Source organism: Sprattus sprattus (assembly GCF_963457725.1).
Source record: "Sprattus sprattus genome assembly, chromosome: 4".
NCBI classification, from domain to species: Eukaryota; Metazoa; Chordata; class Actinopteri; order Clupeiformes; family Clupeidae; genus Sprattus; species Sprattus sprattus.
Genome location: NC_137923.1, coordinates 22,321,390 through 22,342,926, shown reverse-complemented (window position 1 = coordinate 22,342,926; position 21,537 = coordinate 22,321,390). Strand labels below are relative to the sequence as shown.

The following is a 21,537-nucleotide window of genomic DNA, read 5'->3' as shown; positions in this document are numbered from 1 at the left end:
GCTCATCTTATTTACATTTTTCTTCTCCTTTTTTTCTAGAAACTTCTTCTCACTCCTCTTTTTTCCCAGGTTCCTCTTCTCCCCTTTCCACATAAACATTATAACTGCCCTCTTTTACCGCACATAGGCCATTAAATTGGTGCACATGTTGTTCATTGACTCTGCCTGAATGGTCACACTGGGGCGCTCAGAGAGTGACCCGACTTCCCCGCTTAACAAATAGATTAGCTGGTGGCCCACATGCCTGCGCTCAGTGGGCATTTTATTGCTGTGAATCGCCTTCACTCCCATAAGCTCAGCCATTCATTTCCCAAGACCCATGGAGCATGTCAGGGCAAGAGCCTGCATAACTCAGACACCTTTTTGATAACTATGACACTGAAGTGAAATTTAGTCCTTATTTCTCACGGCAATGGAGTAGGTATTAGTATGTACTGATGTTGCTGTGGTAAATGTTCGAGACCACAGTGTCTCGGTGACAGTGACACTGCAATAACAAATGGGGATAAGGGTTTGGTGTTTGTTGTCCAGATGTGTCCTATTTGCTTCTGTCTTGCATTTATTTGCCATATTACGTAACACTAATACCATATGTGTAGATTTCATTGGGTTTGAAATAAAATAAAAAAGCCATAGTTAGATTATAGAATTAAAAAATATATATATTTATATGTATATTTAGATAATGCAAACCTACATGCAAATATAAACTTGCCATACAATAAAACTTCCAACAGAAGCTGGGGAGTGTATTGTAGGCACATCTATTCCACCCAAAGCCCTGTTGCCATGGCAAAGCATAGCTGAACAAGCTATGAAATTCAACCACTTCTGCATTAGCTAGCTATCTCACTTCATCATTTAGGTTAGAAATACACATAGTATCATTGTTCTATTTCTAATTCTATTGAATATCAGTTTCTACTAATCATGAGGAACCTTTTCAGGAATCAGTAAAAACATTGCGCTCGTATGCCATGTGGAGCTGGAGTAAGTCTTATAACAGTAAATAATGCATTTGGATGACCTGCTTTTTTGACTTAATACATTCGGCATCTTGGTCATGGACAGAAAATGTGGTTCCGATAGTGACACTCCCTAGACTAGACACTGCATAGGACCTTTACCTGGTCCTAGGGATAGCTGCAGGCATGTGATGATGCAAGGTGAGGTGTATGGACCTCCTATGCACCCTTTCCCCAGAGCCACTACAGTTTATAGGCACAGGATTGATCCTGTACCAAAGACCATTAGTGCTAAATTCATCCAGTCAGCTAGAGGACCACACTGTACCCATACTATGTACAATGTTCAAATTTATATAGATTTAAATGAAATTAGGACAGATTGTTTTATAATCATAATTTATATGATTGGTGGAAAGAGAAAAAAGACATTTAAATGTCTTAAATAAATAGCCTGTGAATAAATGGCTTACATTAATCAATACCCACTTTATTAAACCGTGTAAGATAATGCAATGGAAAAAGCTTCCACATATGCCCAAATTCAATCTGACTTCATAATGAATTAAGTGTCCCACTCAATTTGAGAGAATGTATAACTCTATTAAGAAACGATATTGCCCCTGAAAAAGAAGTTTGACTAAATACAGTCACTACATTTTAGTTTTTGCATTATGTGAAGTGAACAAGACCAACGCACTCACAACGAGCTTACCCTGATACACCACACATAACTCAACGTTATTTCAGATTAACCAGTCAGAAGTCTCCATTCTGCTTCTTCATGTTCCTCCGACAATAAGACCAGAGGACAAGTTCACATGTGCAGCCCCCTCCTTAGCACATCACTAAAAGGGTCACTGCCATCCAGTGTGGCAACAGAGAAATTCTTCTCCTGCAAACACAGCTGGCAGGTAATAACAGGCTGTGGGCTCTGTCTGCAGGTTGAAGTATAAGTGTGTGTGTGTGTGTGTGTGTGTGTGTGTGTGTGTGTGTGTGTGTGTATGTGTGAGGAGTTGTAATCTACTGACAGCTTGATGAGGTGTGCAAGGAGATGACTTAAGCACTAGAATGTTGTGCACAGGGGCCTGGCATATTACTCTCTGTTAGCCCCAGGCTACTGGGAGCAGGCAGAGAGAGGCATGCACAGGCAACAGTGGAAGCCTGTCAGCTGGATAATGTGATCAGCGTCGTTGCTGGTCCAGCTGTCATTTGTATGTGTGCATGAGTATCTGTAAGCAGAGCAAATGTCACTCAAGTCAGGTTTTTGTTTTACACAAAAAAAATCCTTCATGGATTGTGAGCTGAATCAATGATGCTGAGGCCGATACCGACTCCATTCTGCTCCATACAATTACCTCAGTGTGATTTTGGTGGAGTAAACGACACTATTAGGGCCGACAGGGCTCTTTGAGCAGCGGTGGCATCAGAAGTGGCAATCTCACATCTCATTTCCCTCCAGTCCCTACTGCCGTCTCTCTTCCTCCTACTCTTCCTCCTCCTCCTTTTTCCCTCATGCCATCATCTCCCCATCAGGGGGAATAATCATCTGTGTGGCCCTCAGCTGCCTCCTCCTGCTCAGGGGGGCCCTGCTGGAATGAAGCCACCTCCACCCATTACCAGAGCTGTGAGATGGATAGAGAGAGATACACGGGCAAGAGCTTTTTCTTTAAAAAGGGACACAAATAAGCTTGTAACACAAGTGTGCGCCAACATAAAAGTCCAATCAGTCCAATCAATCAAAAACAACCCAAAACTCAACACATTTGTCTCAAATGTACTGGCAATATATCCAAAAGGCCTCAGCGCTTCCCTACCACTGTAGAACACACTACAAATCAGAGGAGATGTGTATAACTATATAAGCGCTGCAGGGCTTTTCTCTGGATGTGCTTCCACATGGATATTTTCGCCCCAAATTCTAATGTGGACGAGCCTCCTCCTGCCAGCATGTCCTGTGAAATGCTGTTGCCCCACAGCCATGCTGTTGAGCCGTGTGTTGCTGCCGTCTTCACGGTCCGTTGGCCTCCTTGCCACGGCTGTAATCACAGAGTGTGAGAGTTATGCAAAGCCCGGGGACTCAGAGACACGACTGTGCAGCTTAATACACGGCGACGTGGGGCATGAGCCAAGGCACAGGGAAAATGAATCAGGCAGCTCTGACTGGGGCCACAGCAGCAGCATGAACAGCACCGCCACATTCTCATCCAGTCCTCATCCTTTCACCTCATCCAGTCCTCATCCTTTCACCTCATCCAGTCCTCATCCTTTCACCTCATCCAGTCCTCATCCTTTCACCTCATCCAGGCCTCATCCTTTCACCTCATCCAGTCCTCATCCTTTCACCTCATCCAGTCCTCATCCTTTCACCTCATCCAGGCCTCATCCTTTCACCTCATCCAGTCCTCATCCTTTCACCTCATCCAGTCCTCATCCTTTCACCACATCCTCATCCAGTCCTCATCCTTTCACCACATCCTCATCCAGTCCTCATCCTTTCACCTCATCCAGTCCTCATCCTTTCACCTCATCCAGTCCTCATCCTTTCACCTAATCCAGTCCTCATCCTTTCACCACATCCTCATCCAGTCATCCTCACCGCCACATCCTCATCCACTCCTCATCCTTTCACCACATCCTCATCCACTCCTCATCCTTTCACCACATCCTCATCCAGTCCTCATCCTTTCACCTGTGCCTCATCCTAGGTCCTAGCATGTCACTGGTGGTAGGTCTTACCCTAGCACCAGCACACAGGAGTAGAGACTCTCTAGTACTTGTAGGCAGAGTAGGTAGGGAGAGGTTTTGTTCAACATATGCTTGTTTTCTTTTGTTTACTCCCTCATTTCTAGGCTGCTGGGTGTGAAAATTGCAGCCTCTACATCTGGACAAGTGTGCCATCCATTCAGTGGGAACAGTTCTCTCCAAAGCTCAGCTCAACAGCACAAGTGGCATAATGTCTCCACACGCCGCTGCGATGTGTGCAAACAAAAGCCTTGGCCTTGGTTAGGGAAACAAGCTGAGCAAAGGAGCAGCAGCATGTGCTGGAGACAGTGTGGTTCATCTGTATAGTGGAGTGGGGGTGCATCCTCTTGAGACAAAGGACATGGTCACAGATATGAATGTATTCATAGTCTGAATTTCCATCCTGTTTTCAGCACATCTGCCATAAAAGCCCAGTTTGCTTTCCATCCCAGTTTGTCCCTGGGTTTCCATTGTACGTAGTATTGTGATATTATGTTGCATGGTTGTGTTATAGATTGTTACAGATCTTATCTACCTTTGATATACAGTATGCTACACACAAAGCAAAGACTTTAGCTGTACATGTCAGGAAAAAAGTGGGTATTGATTCACATGAGTTCCCATGAGTGCTTTTTAATAACCTGAGGTCAAGCCTGAGGAAACAGTAGCACGGGCTTTATGGCAGTGCGGAAGAATGACAAATGTTTCACTCATGTTGAAAAAGCTTGATATCCACAGGACTGCCTGATCAATCGATGAGAGCGCCTGGAGTTCTAGGGCCATCAATCTCACTCTGTGAGACTTAAATCAAGCGATCACTTCTAGGAGGGAAAATGCTGATGGGAGGAGAGCTCGATGTGTCGCACTACCCGCCGCGCAGCTTTCAGCGGCACACGCAGAGAAGTGCACTCAATTGTCCCCGCAAGTCATCGATGCAGAGCTGAGCTGCACCGCTGGTGGCTAATTTGGAGGGCCTTCCATTTACGCTGGGGGCGGCATGACGAAGGGCTTAACTCGGGATCTGGACATTCTTAACAACACGGTAGCTATTTTTATCATCTCGAGCTCAGTTTGAAGAAATGCAGTCCACAGAAAACAGGTGGGGATGGGAAGTGAAATCCCAACCCTTAACCGTTTGCATTACATAAACAGAAATGTGATTTTTTCACCCTGACAAAATGTTTCTTACGTGTGACTTACACACTCATGGTTCCAAACATTCATGCATTATCATTCTGTTGCAGGTGATGTACATGACCATATCTTATGCTAACAGCATATCAATACTGCCAGGAAGCTGTGTGCACCTACAGAACGCAATTTCTGCCAGATGCGCCATTCTCTTCACCAGAAGAACAATCACCTAGATTGGCATAATACAACACAAGTATGCATATTTTCAGCTGGTTGAATGGATTTTTCATCCACAATTCTAGCAGCTCTCTTATTGGAAACGATAAATTCCATTATCACAGAAAGATATATATTTAGCCATTCAAAAATGGTCTTTTCAGAGTAACACAGTCTGCTGCCATGGTAACGGTGGAAACTATATTTTGCCAAAACACATCCAGTCCCTGTACTTTGCACAAAGCCACCGTGATGATAATTCATCGAAGGCAGTGCCGTCTGAGAAACAGCAGTGTATGGCTGGTTGGCCATTACCCGACTACTGAAGTATCACAGATGAGGTCAGACATCTTGAAGAAGATGAACAGCTTCAAGTGGCACCCTCATTACTAACCCAGCATAATCCCACAGGCAAATCAGTGGTATATTTTAACTACGTCAGTGGGGAGACAATCACGGCACTTCAGAGAAAACAAGAGCATGGTGGCAATTTACTGGACCTGAGTGAAAAGAGCTCTTTCAGTTGATTTCCTAAATCACTTTTTTGTTTTGTTTGCTTGATAAAAATGATGCTATGACTATGTGAGACGCGTAGAGTAGCACTATGGCTGAGGGAGAGAGTAACAGAGAGAGAACATATACATATATAGAGAGAAAGACAGATAGAGAGAGGAGGAGAGAGACAAGACAGAGAGAGAATATATACATGTAGAGAGCTAAAGAGAGAGAAGGATAGAGAGAGAGAAACAGAGAAGGAGATATATACATATAGAGAGAAAGATAGATGGAGAGAGATAGAGAGAGAAGATATGTACATATATAGAGAGAAAGAGAGATAGAGAGAGAGAAGGAGAGAGATGCAGGTTGGAAATGGTTGAGAAAAGGCGCCATGCAGCAACCCTTTTGGCTTGTTTTTCCCTAATGGCCATTGTACTAGAAACACTTTAGAATTAAAACTTTTCCAGAAGAGTGATTTTTCATTAGTGCCAGAGTGGGCCAGCAGTAATGGCACAGGAATGAACAGATGAGAAGCCAGGAAAATGGCTGAAACCATTCCACATTAACTCACAGAAAAGTGCTCCAAGTCTACGGTGGCTTACCTCACTGAAGCCTCACTGCATTGTGTGAGTGCATCTGCGCCACGCTCTCTGTCAGTCGGGCACATTGCTCCGTTGGATGGAATACACAGAGGGGTTATGAATTCAGATGAATTCTGCTTTGTGTGACAGAGGGCCAATTTGGATTGCCTCTTGTGCATTTACATAATCAAATATGGCAATATGACTGTGTGGATCGTATCTCCCATCCAGGTACCATAAGCACTGTGAAAGCAACCTGTGTCAGTGGTCTCCAGAGAGGAATCAGCATACTGCTGAGTTTCAAAATGCAGTGGCTAGCCAGCATCCCTCATGCAAAAATGCTTCCTTCCCATCACCTTAAACCAAGCTGCTACTGTGTAATTGGGTTCAACTGCTGCAGAGGAAAATAAAATATAATGAACACAGGGAGTCTATAGCCAGTGCGAAATATAAAACCGCAAATATGCCCCCGGAATACTAATACTCGCATTTCGCCCCATGCTGGGAGCCGAGGCTGAGTGTTGTACATGCAAAGACGTTTCACTGCACCGCTCAGCTCTTTCCCTGGGTCTAAGCCTCACTGCATTCTGACTGGGAGCCACGGAGATTCCATCCATGACCTCATTTTCTGCCACAATTTTACTCATGATATTTCATGTAAAGCCAAAGTGAGGGAAGGGCTCACATAAAACTTTCAGCATCCGCTACAACTAGGCGGAGGCACAAGCCTGGTCGGTCATTAAATATGACAGGCCCCTCTGTAGCACTGCCACCCAGCCCAGTTAAATGCCATCTGGCATCACGCTGCATTAGTGATGCCACATTACACCAGGTATGACATGAATATTTTACAAGTCCAGGTGGGCAAATCTGCTGCTCTTGCACTTCACTGCTTCAGCGAACTATTATTTCTAAAACAAGACTTTACAGATAATACTGTCATATCATGTATGACAAGCCTGGGTATTCTCCCCTTTCAAATGGTATGTGTTGTAACACAGTGTCACTCATTGCTCTGAGGGATAGGGCATCATTGATGACTACAGTGATGAAGAGCAGCTGTCCTTGTGACAAAACCTTCAGGGGAGAAATATCATCAGGGAAAGGAACCAACTTGCTCATCAATTTCATTACCAAAGGCTAGCAAATGGAATGAGGAGTTACACAAAGAGCCGCTTTCCCCTGCACCTCTGGCGACGGCTGGCCAGTGTGAGGCCAGCAAAGGGCTGCTTTTATGGGCCTGCGTCTGCTGGGCAGCTGCTCTCCACCCATTAGGAGCTCCCCTCTCTGGCAGGCACCACTGGCCACCAGATGCAGCGTCCGTCTCCCAGAGACACGTCCCGTCATTAAGCCGTCGGTGGAGCACTGTGGACAGAGAGGGGGTGGCTGTGGCAGGAAAAATCCCGCTGCTAACCTGTCTGGATGAATAATACATAGGCCTGCCAGACAGCCGTTAAACAGAGCGAGAGCAGACAACAACTCAGGAGATCGACTTGTCTTCATCAGGCAGTGTGAGCACAACACCCCTCTCTCTCCCTCTCTCTCTCTCTCTCTCTCTCTCTCTCTCTCTCTCTCTCTCTCTCTCTCTCCTTCCCTCTCCCTCATTGTGCTGAGCTATGGCTTATTTGGATAGAGAGGTGTCTCCTGAGGGGCTGACTCCTCCTCTCTGTTTGACTTGGGCAGGATAGATTTTATCCTCTTCAATCAGATGCTGGGCTGTTTTTCTCTCTCCTCTCGGAGTTGACTCAGCTGTGCTGCTTACACCTCTGGGCTCCTGGAGGATCCTACACCCAGACCTCTTACTGTCTATATGTGGATATCCCCCCCCCCCCCACCTCTGAATTCTCCTCCACAGCAGATACACATGTTCACCAGGAACACGTGCGTGCACAGAGCCCTGTGCGTGCTAATGAGGGCACACCCAATTAACAAAGGTCCGTCTGATAGACAGAGAACGCCACGTTCATCTCCGCAGCCTCTGTCACATACAATCAGAGAAAATGAATAACAAATCCTATTTGGCGCACAGGCATGAATTTAGACACTTCACAATGCTGTGCTGTGTTCGCGCCAGCTCGGTGGTAACACAACGAAACACGCAATGACAGAATGAGAGCTGCCATCAGCCCCCAACAGCCTTCAAACTCCTCACTCCCACACACCTCAGCAACAGTCAGCTCACCCTGTCACCTCCCCACTTCCTCTGCAGATGTGCCCACGAAGTGACACCGGGTCACGGTGACTGTAATCTCTACTGATATTCAAAAGAGGAACTGGTACATACACACATAATGTGGCGCTCTCTTCCGCAGGTAGTTGCAGAGGAATATATTATTTAAGAGCTGGACGAGAGACAAAATCTCTGGAAAAATCGTATTCATTAGCTGCTACTGCGCTTTCCAAGTACAAAATCTTACGTTTCTCGTTTTGTGTTTGTGTTTTTTTCCCCCTTTTGATTTAAATCCTCAAGCCAATTTAGGAAGCTAATGTAACACAGACCGAATGAGGTAAAGCCGGATGATCAAAGTTCTCAACTGCTCTCTTTAATTCAGAGGGTTTTCTATTTAGAATTAAAACCGACCTTCCCACATAATGACAATACAATTCCTCATTACGAAAATGCTGGTGCAGTAGAGGCTAAGAACAGAAATATCACATTTGCACTCATCAGACCTGGGGAGTTATCTGTCTCTCTGTGGCATGGAGGTGGCCACGTTCACTCTCCGCCCTTTCAGTGCCACTGCGACGATTCGTCTCTGCTGACAATAACAAATGGGACCATCTCACCTGAGCAGCACATTCATCAGTCTCTCAGCATGCCTCAATGCAGGAGACTGCCACGCCAAGCTCACTCTCTCTCCCCCCAACCGCTAATGCTCTGACTAGGAGGCCAGTACCCATTGGCTCTGGCGATAAAGCCAGTGCAGGGCTGGCAGTGTCCTGAGCGAGGGTCGGAGTGGCAGCGCGAGTAGCGGAGGAATTACACGGAGGATGAGCCGGCACTGCTAGCATTCGACACGGCTCTCCGTGGCTGGGTGGAGACAAGTATCAGGCCAGGGACACACACACACACACATGCGGGGAGTATGCCCTGGACATATGCACACACATACACACACGCACGCACGCACGCATGCACGCAGGGAGTATGCCCTGGACATATGCAAACCTTGCACGAATACACTCATTACACAAACAGGATAGCATAAAATTGAATATACATATATTGTCAGTTTATGTATCCTACAAGTATTACATATTCATCTAATCCATCCGTTCATCCAATCCACACTTGAGATGGAATAAATGCTTTAGGGTGCTAAGTAAAAGGTTGTACGCATGGGCATTTTGAGTTTACAATGGTCATGGGCACGGCATAAGATTTCAGTGGGTCCTGGAGTTTACTGCCCTCTGCCAGATTTGTGTTTGCAGCAGGACTCAATTCACAATAAAAAAGCTGCCACTGCTGTTCACAATTAGTTCCTCATTACACAAACACACGCCTCCCCCACAAACAACTCGCTAAAAGAGGCTTTGTTTCAGTCTGGCAGACAAAATCTGTGGCCAATTCTCTGCCCAGACTCAAAGCATGACCCCGCAGACAAAACAAACTCCATATCAATTGCAAATTAGCCAAAAGACAGTTGATATGGCGATCAAATATGGATACTTGTACCAAATGATAAAAGTTAATCTCTGATGCAGGAGGTTTTATACTCCTTAAAGGGCAATAAAGACTGACTGAGTTCACATCTTGCTTTCATTTTGGAATGGTTGAGGCATACACTGTGATGTAGCCTACATGACAACAAGGTTTTCTGTGTCTTTTTCCTTTCCTCAAAGTATTATGGAAACATCTGTCTTAGGCTTTTAGTGGTTCTGGAGTGGCAGCACTTGTGTGCCAACACATTGCCTCTATTTCCTCAAGGACAGCAAGGTGAATTGACATTGAAAATAACTGATACAGCGACAAAGCATAAATCAATGCTCAGACCGTAATAATTCTATTAGGTCAAACTAAGTTCACATCTAGCTGCTAAGTGAGGTGAAGTACTCATTTCTAGAGAAAAGAAAAGATAAATGCAGCCCCTATGAAGAAGGTTACCGTTTTGACTGGTCAAAATGCCTGAAACGCTCCTAGGATACATTAAAGTGAGATTGATCGGCATCACGTTACACTCTGGAAGTTCAACTTGAAGCAACACTCTCATTTTGTGTCGCTAGTGTAACCGTAGTGCACCGCTGCCAAACCATAGCAAATGATAGAAAATCCGCCACTTCTGCCGGTGCTTACTGCTGGTCAGTGTGATCCACACCTAAATGCTCAGTATTGAACCGGTGAACAACCGCTCCAAATGGAGAGTAATTTCCACCCATCCTTCAAACCAGGCACACACGGTAATGATACCAGTGAAAAGGTTGTCTCTTTTGTTCAGCTAAGATGTTCCTGCATCAATCTTTCTTTTTTTGCTAGACAGGAAATCAATACTGAGCAGTGATATGATCGTTTTAACATCCCCCCTTCAGTCTGGTTCTCTCGCAGATACACACAATCCTAATTTTGAGATAGTGGGTATCTGAATCTTGTTAGGAGGTCTGTCTCTAATACAGGCTTGATTACAGTAAAGCCCCCTAGCCGTGTGTTGGGCAGGTTATCAGCCAGCCAGGGGATTCACCACATAATTGTGGGGATGAGATCAGGCAAGACAAAGGACTCTTATCAGACACAGCCTGCACAGTGGAACTGCATCACTGACTTTAACGGTTTATAAGAGGTCCTCCATGCATTCACACATACGTCAACACACACATGCACACACACATCATTGCAGCTCCACACATGCTTTTAATAGGATGGTGGTATTAGTCTATTTAATTGTCTAAAAAGCACCTAAAAAGATATGGTAACGGAGACCAAGGTGGCACTCAGCTATTCCTGGAGTAATAAAACTCCTCCACCGTCACCTGCGTAAGGTCTTCCAGTGCATCACCCCTGGAACTGATTCTCCACGAACACAGTTCCAGCACCAGACTCCACTTAGGTGCACAGCGGGGCAGCTGGCAGCTCAGGAAAGTGGATGACAGAGGTAGGGCTCCAGTAATGATGCAAATAATACAGCTGATGTTCCGGTAATGATTGATTAATGGCTGCACCTTTTAAAAGGTGTCACGGTTAATCTCCATAATAACAGTGCCCGACGCTGCTGAATATTTCATGGTATCCCACAGACAGTGTAATGGACCACCTGAGAGCATTCATCGGGGCCTTGGGAGGCGATGACATGCGCTGTGCGTTTTAAGGCATTTTAAGATTGCAGCAGGGGATATCGTCTGAAATTGAAAAATTGATGCTTTGAAGCTCTGAATTCCCTGCGTGTGATAAACATCGCTGTGCCCGGCGGAGAATTAAGCCGGCCTCTATGATGGACCTGCCAAGGGAATGAGGAATGGGAATAAAAGAAAAAGCTGTTCAGGATTCTGGTTCTTTCTTATGCAGCGAGATTGCAAAATTAAACAGGGTGTGTTATCAATATGGGAATCAGACTGCGTTTTTGCTGATGTTTGAGCTTCCTTTGTCTTTCCATCCCCCCGGAGATTTAAACACGCAACACCTCCCCAACAACGCCTGCTCTTGGGTGGTCTTCATAGCCCCAGCGCAGCACCTGCAGGAGAGCGCTGGCCACACTAGAGGATGTGGAGCCTGGAGGTGCACACAGCCCTCACGGAGAGCGCTGGGCTCACTAGAGGATGTGGAGCCTGGAGGTGCACACAGCCCTCACGGAGAGCGCTGGCCACACCAGAGGACGGTGAGGTTGGTGGAGTAGCGTGCTCCCCTGGATGAGCTCTGTCCAGGATGAGTGATCACCTGACTCGCCATTCTCCCATTGATCACCAGGACACCCGTGAGGGATGGGGCCGTGTTGGCCAGGAGTTATGGCGCACTGGTGACGAGGGGTCACACCTGCAGCCCTTCAGGGACCGTGCTGAGCAAACACACACACACTTCTCTTTGGATGTCACACACCAATCCTGCGTGATGCCTGACGTGTGCCACACCGATGCCCTTGCTTGACAGACATGCATGATTGTGAATTGACAGAAGACTCCAGTCTCTAAGTGGCCAAAACCTTCACTGAAAAAGGTGACAAATGTACAAATGTACAAATGTAAAAGTATGATAAGGTAGACTTGAATGTCTATGTGAACATCAAACAGCTGGTATACATCTGCTATTCCCTATAGCTGGTGAGGTGTCCTTGAGATCTGGAAAGGCATGGAGTCAAATAATAAAATGTATTATCTGACTGAAAGGAGGGAGTGGGGATAATGCTGTCTGGATGCCAATGGGGGAGGCACCCAGGGAGGAGTGTGATATGTGCCCTCACACACAAACACACACACACACACACACACACACACACACACACACACACACACACACACACACACACACACACACACACACACACTCACACACACACACACTCACACTCACACTCAGACACACACACACATCAGTGTGTGGTCAAGGTGGGAAAGTGAGATAACCTTTTTTTTTAGAGTTGGCTGAGCCCAAGCCATTGGACTCGAAGCACTTCAACCCTCTGCATTAGACGATTTAAAAAAAACCTCTGCCGCAACCTTTCCCCACTAGCTAACCCTGCAGTGCACAGAGTGAGCGAGCTTAGAACAGGTTTAGAGAGGCCATCAGTGTGTGTGTCAGTGTGTCAGTGTGTGTGTGTGTGTGTGTGTGTGTGTGTGTGTGTGTGTGTGTGCGTGTTTGTGTGTGTGAGTGAGATAAAGAGAGAGAGGAAGGGAGCAAAAGAGAACGTGTGCAAAATGTGTTTGCTTCCGCAAACAGAAAGATAAGAGACACCAACTATGTTTCAGCTGCCGGAAACTGCCTCCTCCGCTAACTGTGACCTTTATCTATGAGCCACCACGTCACTAGCTTGTGACTAAATATAACAATAATAGAAGTTCAAAGACTGCACAGCATAGCCTCTCCCTGTGCCCACTGATCTCAATGACAGGCACCCACAGAGATGATGTGGGGGGTCACACACAACTCTGGACCAGTGAGACGCTGTCAAACTGGGCTTGTTGAACGGTTGTCTGAAGCACAGACTCTCCTACCAAACCTCAGTGCCGAGGTCAGGCTCTCATGACTATTGACAGCCATGTCGACACTGGCAAACAAGAGCCATTGATGCGACTTTAAACCTCCACACTGTGATGTGTGTGTGTGTGTGTGTGTCTGTGGGGGGGGGGGGGGGGGGGGTATTGAGGAGGAGGAGGAGGGTGATGCAGAGGGGGAGCCCAGGGAGCATTGCTGACAAGGAGTACATCACTGTCTCTTTTGCCTGCTCTAATCAATGCCATCTCCATACCACCCCTAGGAGACTGTGGCATTTTCCCCTCGCGCCTCCTCCCAGGAAGCCTTTGCAGAGGCAGCAGAAAGTCCAAGAATGGCCCAGCTTCTCTTGTCTCTCATCTCCCGCTCCTCCTCCTCCTCCACCAACCCCCTCTCTCTCCCCGCTGTCCTCTACTCCCCCTCCTCACAGACAGTCACACAGCCCTGATGGCAGCCCTCAGTGCATCACGCCGAGACTCAATCATGGAGCCCCTGCCACCCATGCCTCTGCCGCCCGACCATCATTTATCGCCCTCCGTCGGGAACGTCTGCCACAGAGAAAAGGGCTTGGCTGCCACAGCACAGACACCGAGCCGCTGATAATGCAAGGGATAAAGCGGGGGTTATAAAGAGGTGTGTGTGTATGTGTGTGTGTGTGTGTGTGTGTGTGTGTGTGTGTGTGTGTGTGTGTGTGTGTGTGTGTGTGTGTGTGTGTGTGTGTGTGACTGTGTGTGTGTGACTGTGTGTGAGTGAGAGGGGCCAAAGTCAGAACATCGGTACATAGAACTGGTATATAAAAACCTGACTGCAGCCAAAAGGCTTCATTATACAGCCAATGCTAGACGGTTTTCTAAATGAACAATCGACCATGAGGCTGAACAGCTAGAAATCTGAAAATGTTCACCATACACCATTTTAAAAGAAAAACACTTACAAGAGAAAGGGAAAACATTATCTGCAGGGGTCAGTCTGATGAAAGGGCAGGCTTAGTGTACTACTCATAGAACAATTAGTCAAGCCAAACACTGCACTGGATTTGCTTTGATTTGGCTTTGGTCAAATTGATCCTTTAGGCCCATCCAGAGCCCACTAAGCTTAGGGCACATTAGATGCCTCCTGCGCACCGTAAGTCATTAGACGATGGATTTTCCTTTCACCTTGATTCATTCCTTGCTTAGATAATTCCTGTATTTTAGGGTGATTTACCCAACCACTTGGAGTTTGTAATTGGTTTTACTTAATTGGTAGTAACACGTACAATTAAATAGGGACTTAAAGCGCACAGCTCTTATTAAGGCCTGCTGATAAAGCGATACGCTCCCTTGCTTCCTGAGTTTTTCTCCTGTCTTTGATAAAGCGATACGCTCCCTTGCTTCCTGAGTTTTTCTCCTTTCTTTGGCTTTGTTTGATTTTAAAAAGATCAGCGTTACTTTGCGCTAGAGAAACAAAGCAGAAGTTAAAAAACGAACTTGCCGTGTGCACAAGGCCCACATAAGCAGCACTGAGAAAACTCTCCAGTTTAGAGAGCTGCTGTTGCCGTGGCGTTCTGTGCAGGCTTCCAGTGTTCTTAGGCTATACTGACTGTAATAATCCTGTCATCTTTAATTGCAGGAGAGAGCCCACTGCTCTTGGTTCTGACTCCCTGCTGATGCAGTCTGCACTCAAGTGAAATGAATTGTGCCGACCCATCCCAAGCACCCAGTACTATTTACATTGCATTATTCTGCACTGCTCTGAATAAGAGCTCAAGGACACGCTAATGCTTTGGCAGAGGACACGTTCGGCTTGCAGGATTTCTTTCCATCACACAGCCGAATGTGCAGAGGAGTAATTATTCATTGTCAGAGAGCACTGGCATGCAACAGTGAGGCAGCTAGTAGGTGTGTGTGTGTGTGTGTGTGTGTGTGTGTGTGTGTGTGTGTGTGTGTGTGTGTCTGTGTGTGTGTCATCTATGAATCCATTTGTATATTTCTGAAATAAGTATTCAGCCCAGTATTTAACTAGATATGCAGCCCACCCAAGAGGATACAAGACACTCCGCAGAAAGCTAAACACCAAACTAAACACTAAAACCATGCATCTGTGGGCTGTTTTCCTTTCTGCTGATGGTGTTCTTCTCGTGCCATTCCAGATGCTGTGTCTCTGCCACAGCTCATTGGCTTCCATTCAGATATGCTTCTAATGCATCTGTTTGACAGTGTGTTTGTGTTAAAGCACAACTTCCCCAGAGGTCACTGAAGGTCCTCAGGCGCACTTAAATATGTGCATTACGATCCACACATTACTGTGACGCTAATTGCCATTTGATAAGAATTGACTCCGACTTTGCTTAGTTTAGATAGCAGGCTCGGAATGAGCTTCCTCTTTCATGGTCTGCCATTTAATACAGCTTCATTAGAAAGCTCTGTGAAGTTGTGAGTTTAATTACATGTCCTAATTAGGGTTTATCCATCAGTGTGGATGTACTTTGCTATTCCATCATGGCTAATCTGACATTTTAGCTTTTCCAAACATGCTAACAAATTCATGAAAAGGGTATCTGGGCCTTTTTGATATGGGCAACATGACAGGAGGGGTTGGGAATTTATTTATGGCAGAGCTTACCTCTACCAATCGCTCCCGTGGATTCACTGTGCTCCAATTGAGGGGACATTTTGCAATTAATTAAAATCCATGGACTGAATTCAATTTGTGGAGCATTTAATGAGCACCCAGCAGTGAGTCTGTGTGAGTGTGGGGATGCAATGGAAATGGTTATCTCACACAAGAGGGCTTTCTGGGAGACACACCAAGCCCAGGAGGGGCTTAGACCCCACTGTGCAGCCGCTTTAAGTTCAACGACTGACGTGCATACTCACAGTCACATAAAAACACACACAAACACACAAACACACACACACACACACACACACACACACACACACACACACACACACACACACACACACACACACACACACACACACACAAACACACACACACACATACTCACACACACTCACACCCACACATACACACAGACACACGCACACATACACATAAATAAATACACATAACCATGCAAACACAGGTCCTCTGGCTTGGCATATCCATGGAAACTAATTAGAACAAACTACATGAGTCTGCAAGCAGCATGGGGTGTAGGTGGGTGTTCAATAATAATGGCTATTGTTTGATTAGCGCTCACAATTCTGAATTGTGATTTGTATTTCATATCATTTCAACTACATTTTTGGTGAGCTATTGTTACATTAAAAGGAAAAGGAATAAAAAAAACATAGATACAAGCACAAGAATAATACTATAATACAGCTGCCAAAAAACCTGAAATACATTTCCCTTTTGTGTTTCTGTTTATGACTGGGACCTCTGGCATTCTGCCTGTCACCCAGAGTCACGCTATGCTAATGAGAGTTGGCTGGATTTTGGGGGCGAGTGATTGATGGTACTGGATGGCTCCCCCTAAAAGGCCACTGTTTTGATTGAGAGACGCTGACAGCTCCAGGCTGTGGCCAACCGCAGAGATGTGTGTGTGGTGGCAGTTAGCCACAAAACTTCAGCAGTGACAGGTGTGTGTGAGTGTGTGTGTGTGTGTGTGTGTGTGAGTGTGTATGTGTGTGTGTGTGTGTGTGTGTGTGTGTGTGTGTGTTTGTGTTAGTGAGTGTGTATGTGTGTGTGTGTGTGTGTGTGTGCGTCTTTGTGTGTGTGAGTGTGTGTGTGTACAATATGTGCCTGCAAGACCTGCTCCCCTGAAAAGGTAGGACTGAGGCTGCAGTGTATTTCCCTACATTGTGCTCCTCCCCTGTCTATTAGCTCTCAATCTTTTCCTTCTGTTCTGTGTTCAAAACCAACATTCCAGCCATAAACACTGAACGCAAAAGTACAGTTGAAGTTGAAGAACTGCTCTTTGTTACAGCAGATTTTCTTTAAAACATTTTAATTTTAATAATAATATATCAAATGTAATTTATATAAATGATGCCTGCAGGAGAAAAAGGTGTGCAGTAAATGAGGAAAAGAGTACAACTATAGAAACCTGGCTGTACATGCTCACATGCTAATATGCTGTCAAGAGCAACTTAAACATAGGGAATAAACAATGGCAGCAATGTGCTGAATTATACACAGCGGACAAGTTAGTTTTTTCCCCAGCCCATAATGCGTTGGGCATTCAGAGCAGACTGGCTGTGTTTTTTAAAGGCCGTAATTAAAAGACCTTTTACTGTACGCAGAGCCAGTGCTAAGGGCCTGTTTAAAAGTGTTTCTTAAAATAAACTTAGTCTGGCCTCATAAAGCAGACAATAGGGTCAAAAAAGCTACACACACACACACACACGCTTGCGTGCACACACACTGTTGCAGGACAAGGGAGTATTGGTATTATTAGTATCCACTAACCGTTCTGGTTCTGGCCATCAAATACCTAAATGAACACTGACGTATATTTTCATCTGATAGTACTCACATATCAAAACATCTCTGTTCATGGTGAAAAAAAAAGAAGTTGGTCTTGCAGAGTGTGTCTTTTCACAAATTAGCTCAAACACCACCAAGTGTTGGGTGAAGAGTGGAGTCAGAGTTGAGTATGGTAGTTTAAAATCTTTTCTGAAAGCCTGTTTGTCTGGTGCTTTTCAGAGTCCCAGAGATTATAGTTCAGCAGAGCTTGAGCACTGCAGGGAGAAATTCACTGGGGCTCACAGTGACTGTGTATTTGTGTGTGTGTGTGTGTGTGTGTGTGTGTGTGTGTGTGTGTGTGTGTGTGTGTGTGTGTGTGTGTGTGTGTGTGTGTGTGTGTGTGTGTGTGTGTGTGTGTGTGTGTGTGTGTGTGTGTGACTGGACACCAACAGGGATAATGGCAAATGTAACATCTTGTGTGCGTGCGTGTGTTTGTGTGTGTGTGTGTGTGTGTGTGTGTGTATATGTGTGTGTTTGTGTCAGTGTATGTTCTATGATTGACAAGGCAGTGAACAAAAGCCAAGGCAGACACGGCGATGACCGCTCGGGATAAACCCCAGCCTGCTGCGCCAAGAGGCTCAAACAACCATATCGGAGGAAGACAAAGAAGAAAGGAAAGGGTGCTCACCTCTGTCGCTGAAGTCGTCCACCAGAATAATCTCAGCGATGAGGTGGTCTGGGGTGCGGTTGACCACACTGTGGATGGTGCGCAACAGGGAGGACCAACCTTCATTGTGGAAGGGGATGATGATGCTGGTGTTCGGCAGGTTCTCTAGATAGAGCTTTTGTTTGCAGCTGAAAAAAATAGAGAAAGAGATAAAGGCAAAAAGAGAGAGTTAGAGAGAGAGAGAGAGAAAGAAAGAGAGAGAGAGCAGTATGATCTTGGGCTATAGCAGCAGTCACTTGAAACCTTGTTATTTATAATATGGAGAGATGGAGCCAATTGTGATGGAGCTCATTTTATGTGATTATTTTATCCATTATGAATGAATGTTACATGAAATCAAAAAGTATTTGGCAACACACACACACGCACACATGAACACGCGTACACACACGCACATGCACACACACACACATGCACAGAGAGAGATGTTCATCACCTGTAGAAACACAGATGATGACAGGACCAGCAGAGGATTTTCTCTGAAGAGTACAGTGATTGGCTATGACCTCGCGTGCTAGAGAGACACTAGGCATCAGACAGTTCTATGTGCTTGAATAGCAGTCACCAAGCGCTTGCCCAGACTAACCGATCTCATAAATCATCAGTTAAAGAGCTGCCTTTGTCCCGGCTCCCTAATAAACCACTGGGAAATGGGCATGTTAATTGCAACTCAACAAAGCTGGTGATTGGTGTGAGACACTGGCTTTTTTTTGTTAAATGGTTCACGCTGGTCGTTTGAATTCACACAGTGACAAATCCTGACATGACGCTCCTATTTATAGGTCCCAGTAGAGCGATCACTCTCCAGGAGGCCTACTCTTTATCCACCTTTTGTGACGAAAAGAAGAGAACAGGAAGAAGGAAGACAAATTAATAAATAAAGCGTCAGCAACATCTGCGGTGCTGGTCTGGTGCTGCACATTCACTTTCGCTGGAGTCATGCCAGAATATGAAGCCTAGAGAGCTGCTGCTGAGCCTGCCTTGCCCTGTCAGATAATACTACATTATGAAATAGCGCTCAGGAGAAAAGGGCAATCGATTTGCATAGTTATAGCCAGATAGTGTCACATGCTTTTACTTGAACGCACCATTGTTCTTGGCAGACCAGATCAGCTGAATATGGTATTGGGTTTTCCTCAAAATTGCAAACATAAGGAAATGTCCATCTTAATCACACTGATTTGAAAAAGCTGCCTCTCTTTAAGAGGTATCAGGGCAAAATGTGGATCGATAAGGAAAAAAATGCTTTGCTGTCGTTCCGTAAAATACTGAGGAAGGATTTCCTAACTAGTCACATTAACTGCATGATCAATGATCAATCTATGATCAATCTACCTGAATCCCTCCTGAGTAGGATGTCTACCCCCCACCGCAGTGTCTAATGTAATTGTAAAACAATATCATAATTGCTAAATGATAAACCTCTCCATTATTTAATGCAGTTTGTGACTTAAGTAGAATACGTTTCTAATATGATTTAGAATTATTGTGAAAGTATAATTGTATTATTTCATTTTAGCTGGCAGTGACTTTTATGTTTGTTCAGTTAACACATATTTTCATTTGGTTGTTCATCCACCTGATTTATGCGTAGCCTCTATCTGCTCTGAGAAGTTGAGTAGAACACTATCATTAGAACTCTACTGAAACCGAACAAATGTTCAGTTTTCCCTGCATACACTGGGATACAATTCCTAGACACGCACAAACATGAGTTCCCAGAGTTCCCTTTTTCTTTTCACCATCCTCATCAGGCAGTAAGTAGGCATTGCAAACAACAGCATTCTGCCTCCAACGTCTTGCGTAGCCTTTGCTAGAGAAATTAGCTTCATTACTATGGAGGCAGTTCCCACTGAGCAGATGATTCAGATGCCGCCTCTGAAACTGTGTTACGGAGCACACACTACAAGCTGGAGGCATTTACGAAACTGTAGATAAACACCGTATGGCACACGCCATCACCTGATTACTGGATCAGCTCCCAGTCCCACTGTCACATTGTCTGGAGGGGATTTAGCAGCCTTTGTGTTTGGACCAGTATGGCACACAAAATTAATTTATCTATCCATCTTATTTATTCATATTTATTTATTCATGTGTGGAAAAGAAAGAGTGTGACGCAAGCATTCCTGCAAACACAAACAGACTAACAAGCAAACACACACACACACACACACACACACTGTAAGTGTCAAGGGAACAGAATGGTATCTATAATGCGTGCTTGCCCAGAATTGCAACACAGACAACAACCTAGACAAGGATTTAGATATTTAGACACTAAGACATCCGCACACACCCACAAATCCACAACAAGAATCCTCATTTCAATGCATTCCGAGTTGTCTTCAACACATTCACGTGTGTTTTTAGTAAAGCCGTCGCAAAAGTAAACACAAAATCAATGGAAGTGGAGATGTTAGTTGTTAGTTGTGCTATTCTTGACAGAAAACGTTCACTCCATTCTCTCGGGCAACAAGCACGTAATTATTACAACTGATGCCTCTTTAACAAACCTTGGACCTCTACCTAACTTGAGAGTTACAAGGGAATTCTAATGTTAAAAGGTAAGAACAAATAGATTTCATAGAGTGGCCGATTCCTCTTTATGAAACTAATGGGTTGGACTCCACCCCCCCCCCCCCCCCCCCCCCCCCCGTCTCTCTCCCCCTCTCTCCCTCTCTCTCTACATCCCCTCTGGATGGGCAGCCTTCTGAGAGCTATTACTGACCAATCCATCAAACACCTCATTTAAAGCCTGTGTGGAATATCCACGCAGGATATGAAATAAGCCTGTTATAGGGCAGTCTGCCAGCACTTCATCTTTGATGTTATAAATGCACCTCCTCTCTGAATCCAACAAAGAGGACAGCCCAGTGTACCCTATGACATTCACTGCATGTCTGTCTCATTCCACTGCATTTATCACACATTTCATCGTGGCATTTGACATGCCGTATTGGAATTTGTGAATGGATTAATCTGTATTCAGTATCACTATATCATGTACATGTTCCCAAGAGGGAAATTACCCACAGTGTTATCACTTTCAGATCCACAGTGCACACTGCATTTAGTCTATACTTAATTGTAATGAAGTGCATATATGTATTTAATGTGAAGTCATTCTTAATTCTGGTA

The 21,537-nt window shown here is 45.2% G+C and overlaps 1 protein-coding gene across 1 annotated transcript in view; it reads right to left on the bottom strand.

The window, feature by feature from the left end:
• The window catches only part of galntl6 (polypeptide N-acetylgalactosaminyltransferase like 6), a gene marked incomplete at both ends in the record, with an annotated part of 153,948 nt that overhangs the window by 92,783 nt on the left and 39,628 nt on the right, over window positions 1–21,537 (bottom strand). The window contains one exon of the mRNA XM_080837759.1: window positions 18,358–18,524. Coding sequence (XP_080693885.1) covers window positions 18,358–18,524 — 167 coding nt within the window. The remainder of the gene's footprint in view (window positions 1–18,357; window positions 18,525–21,537) is intronic.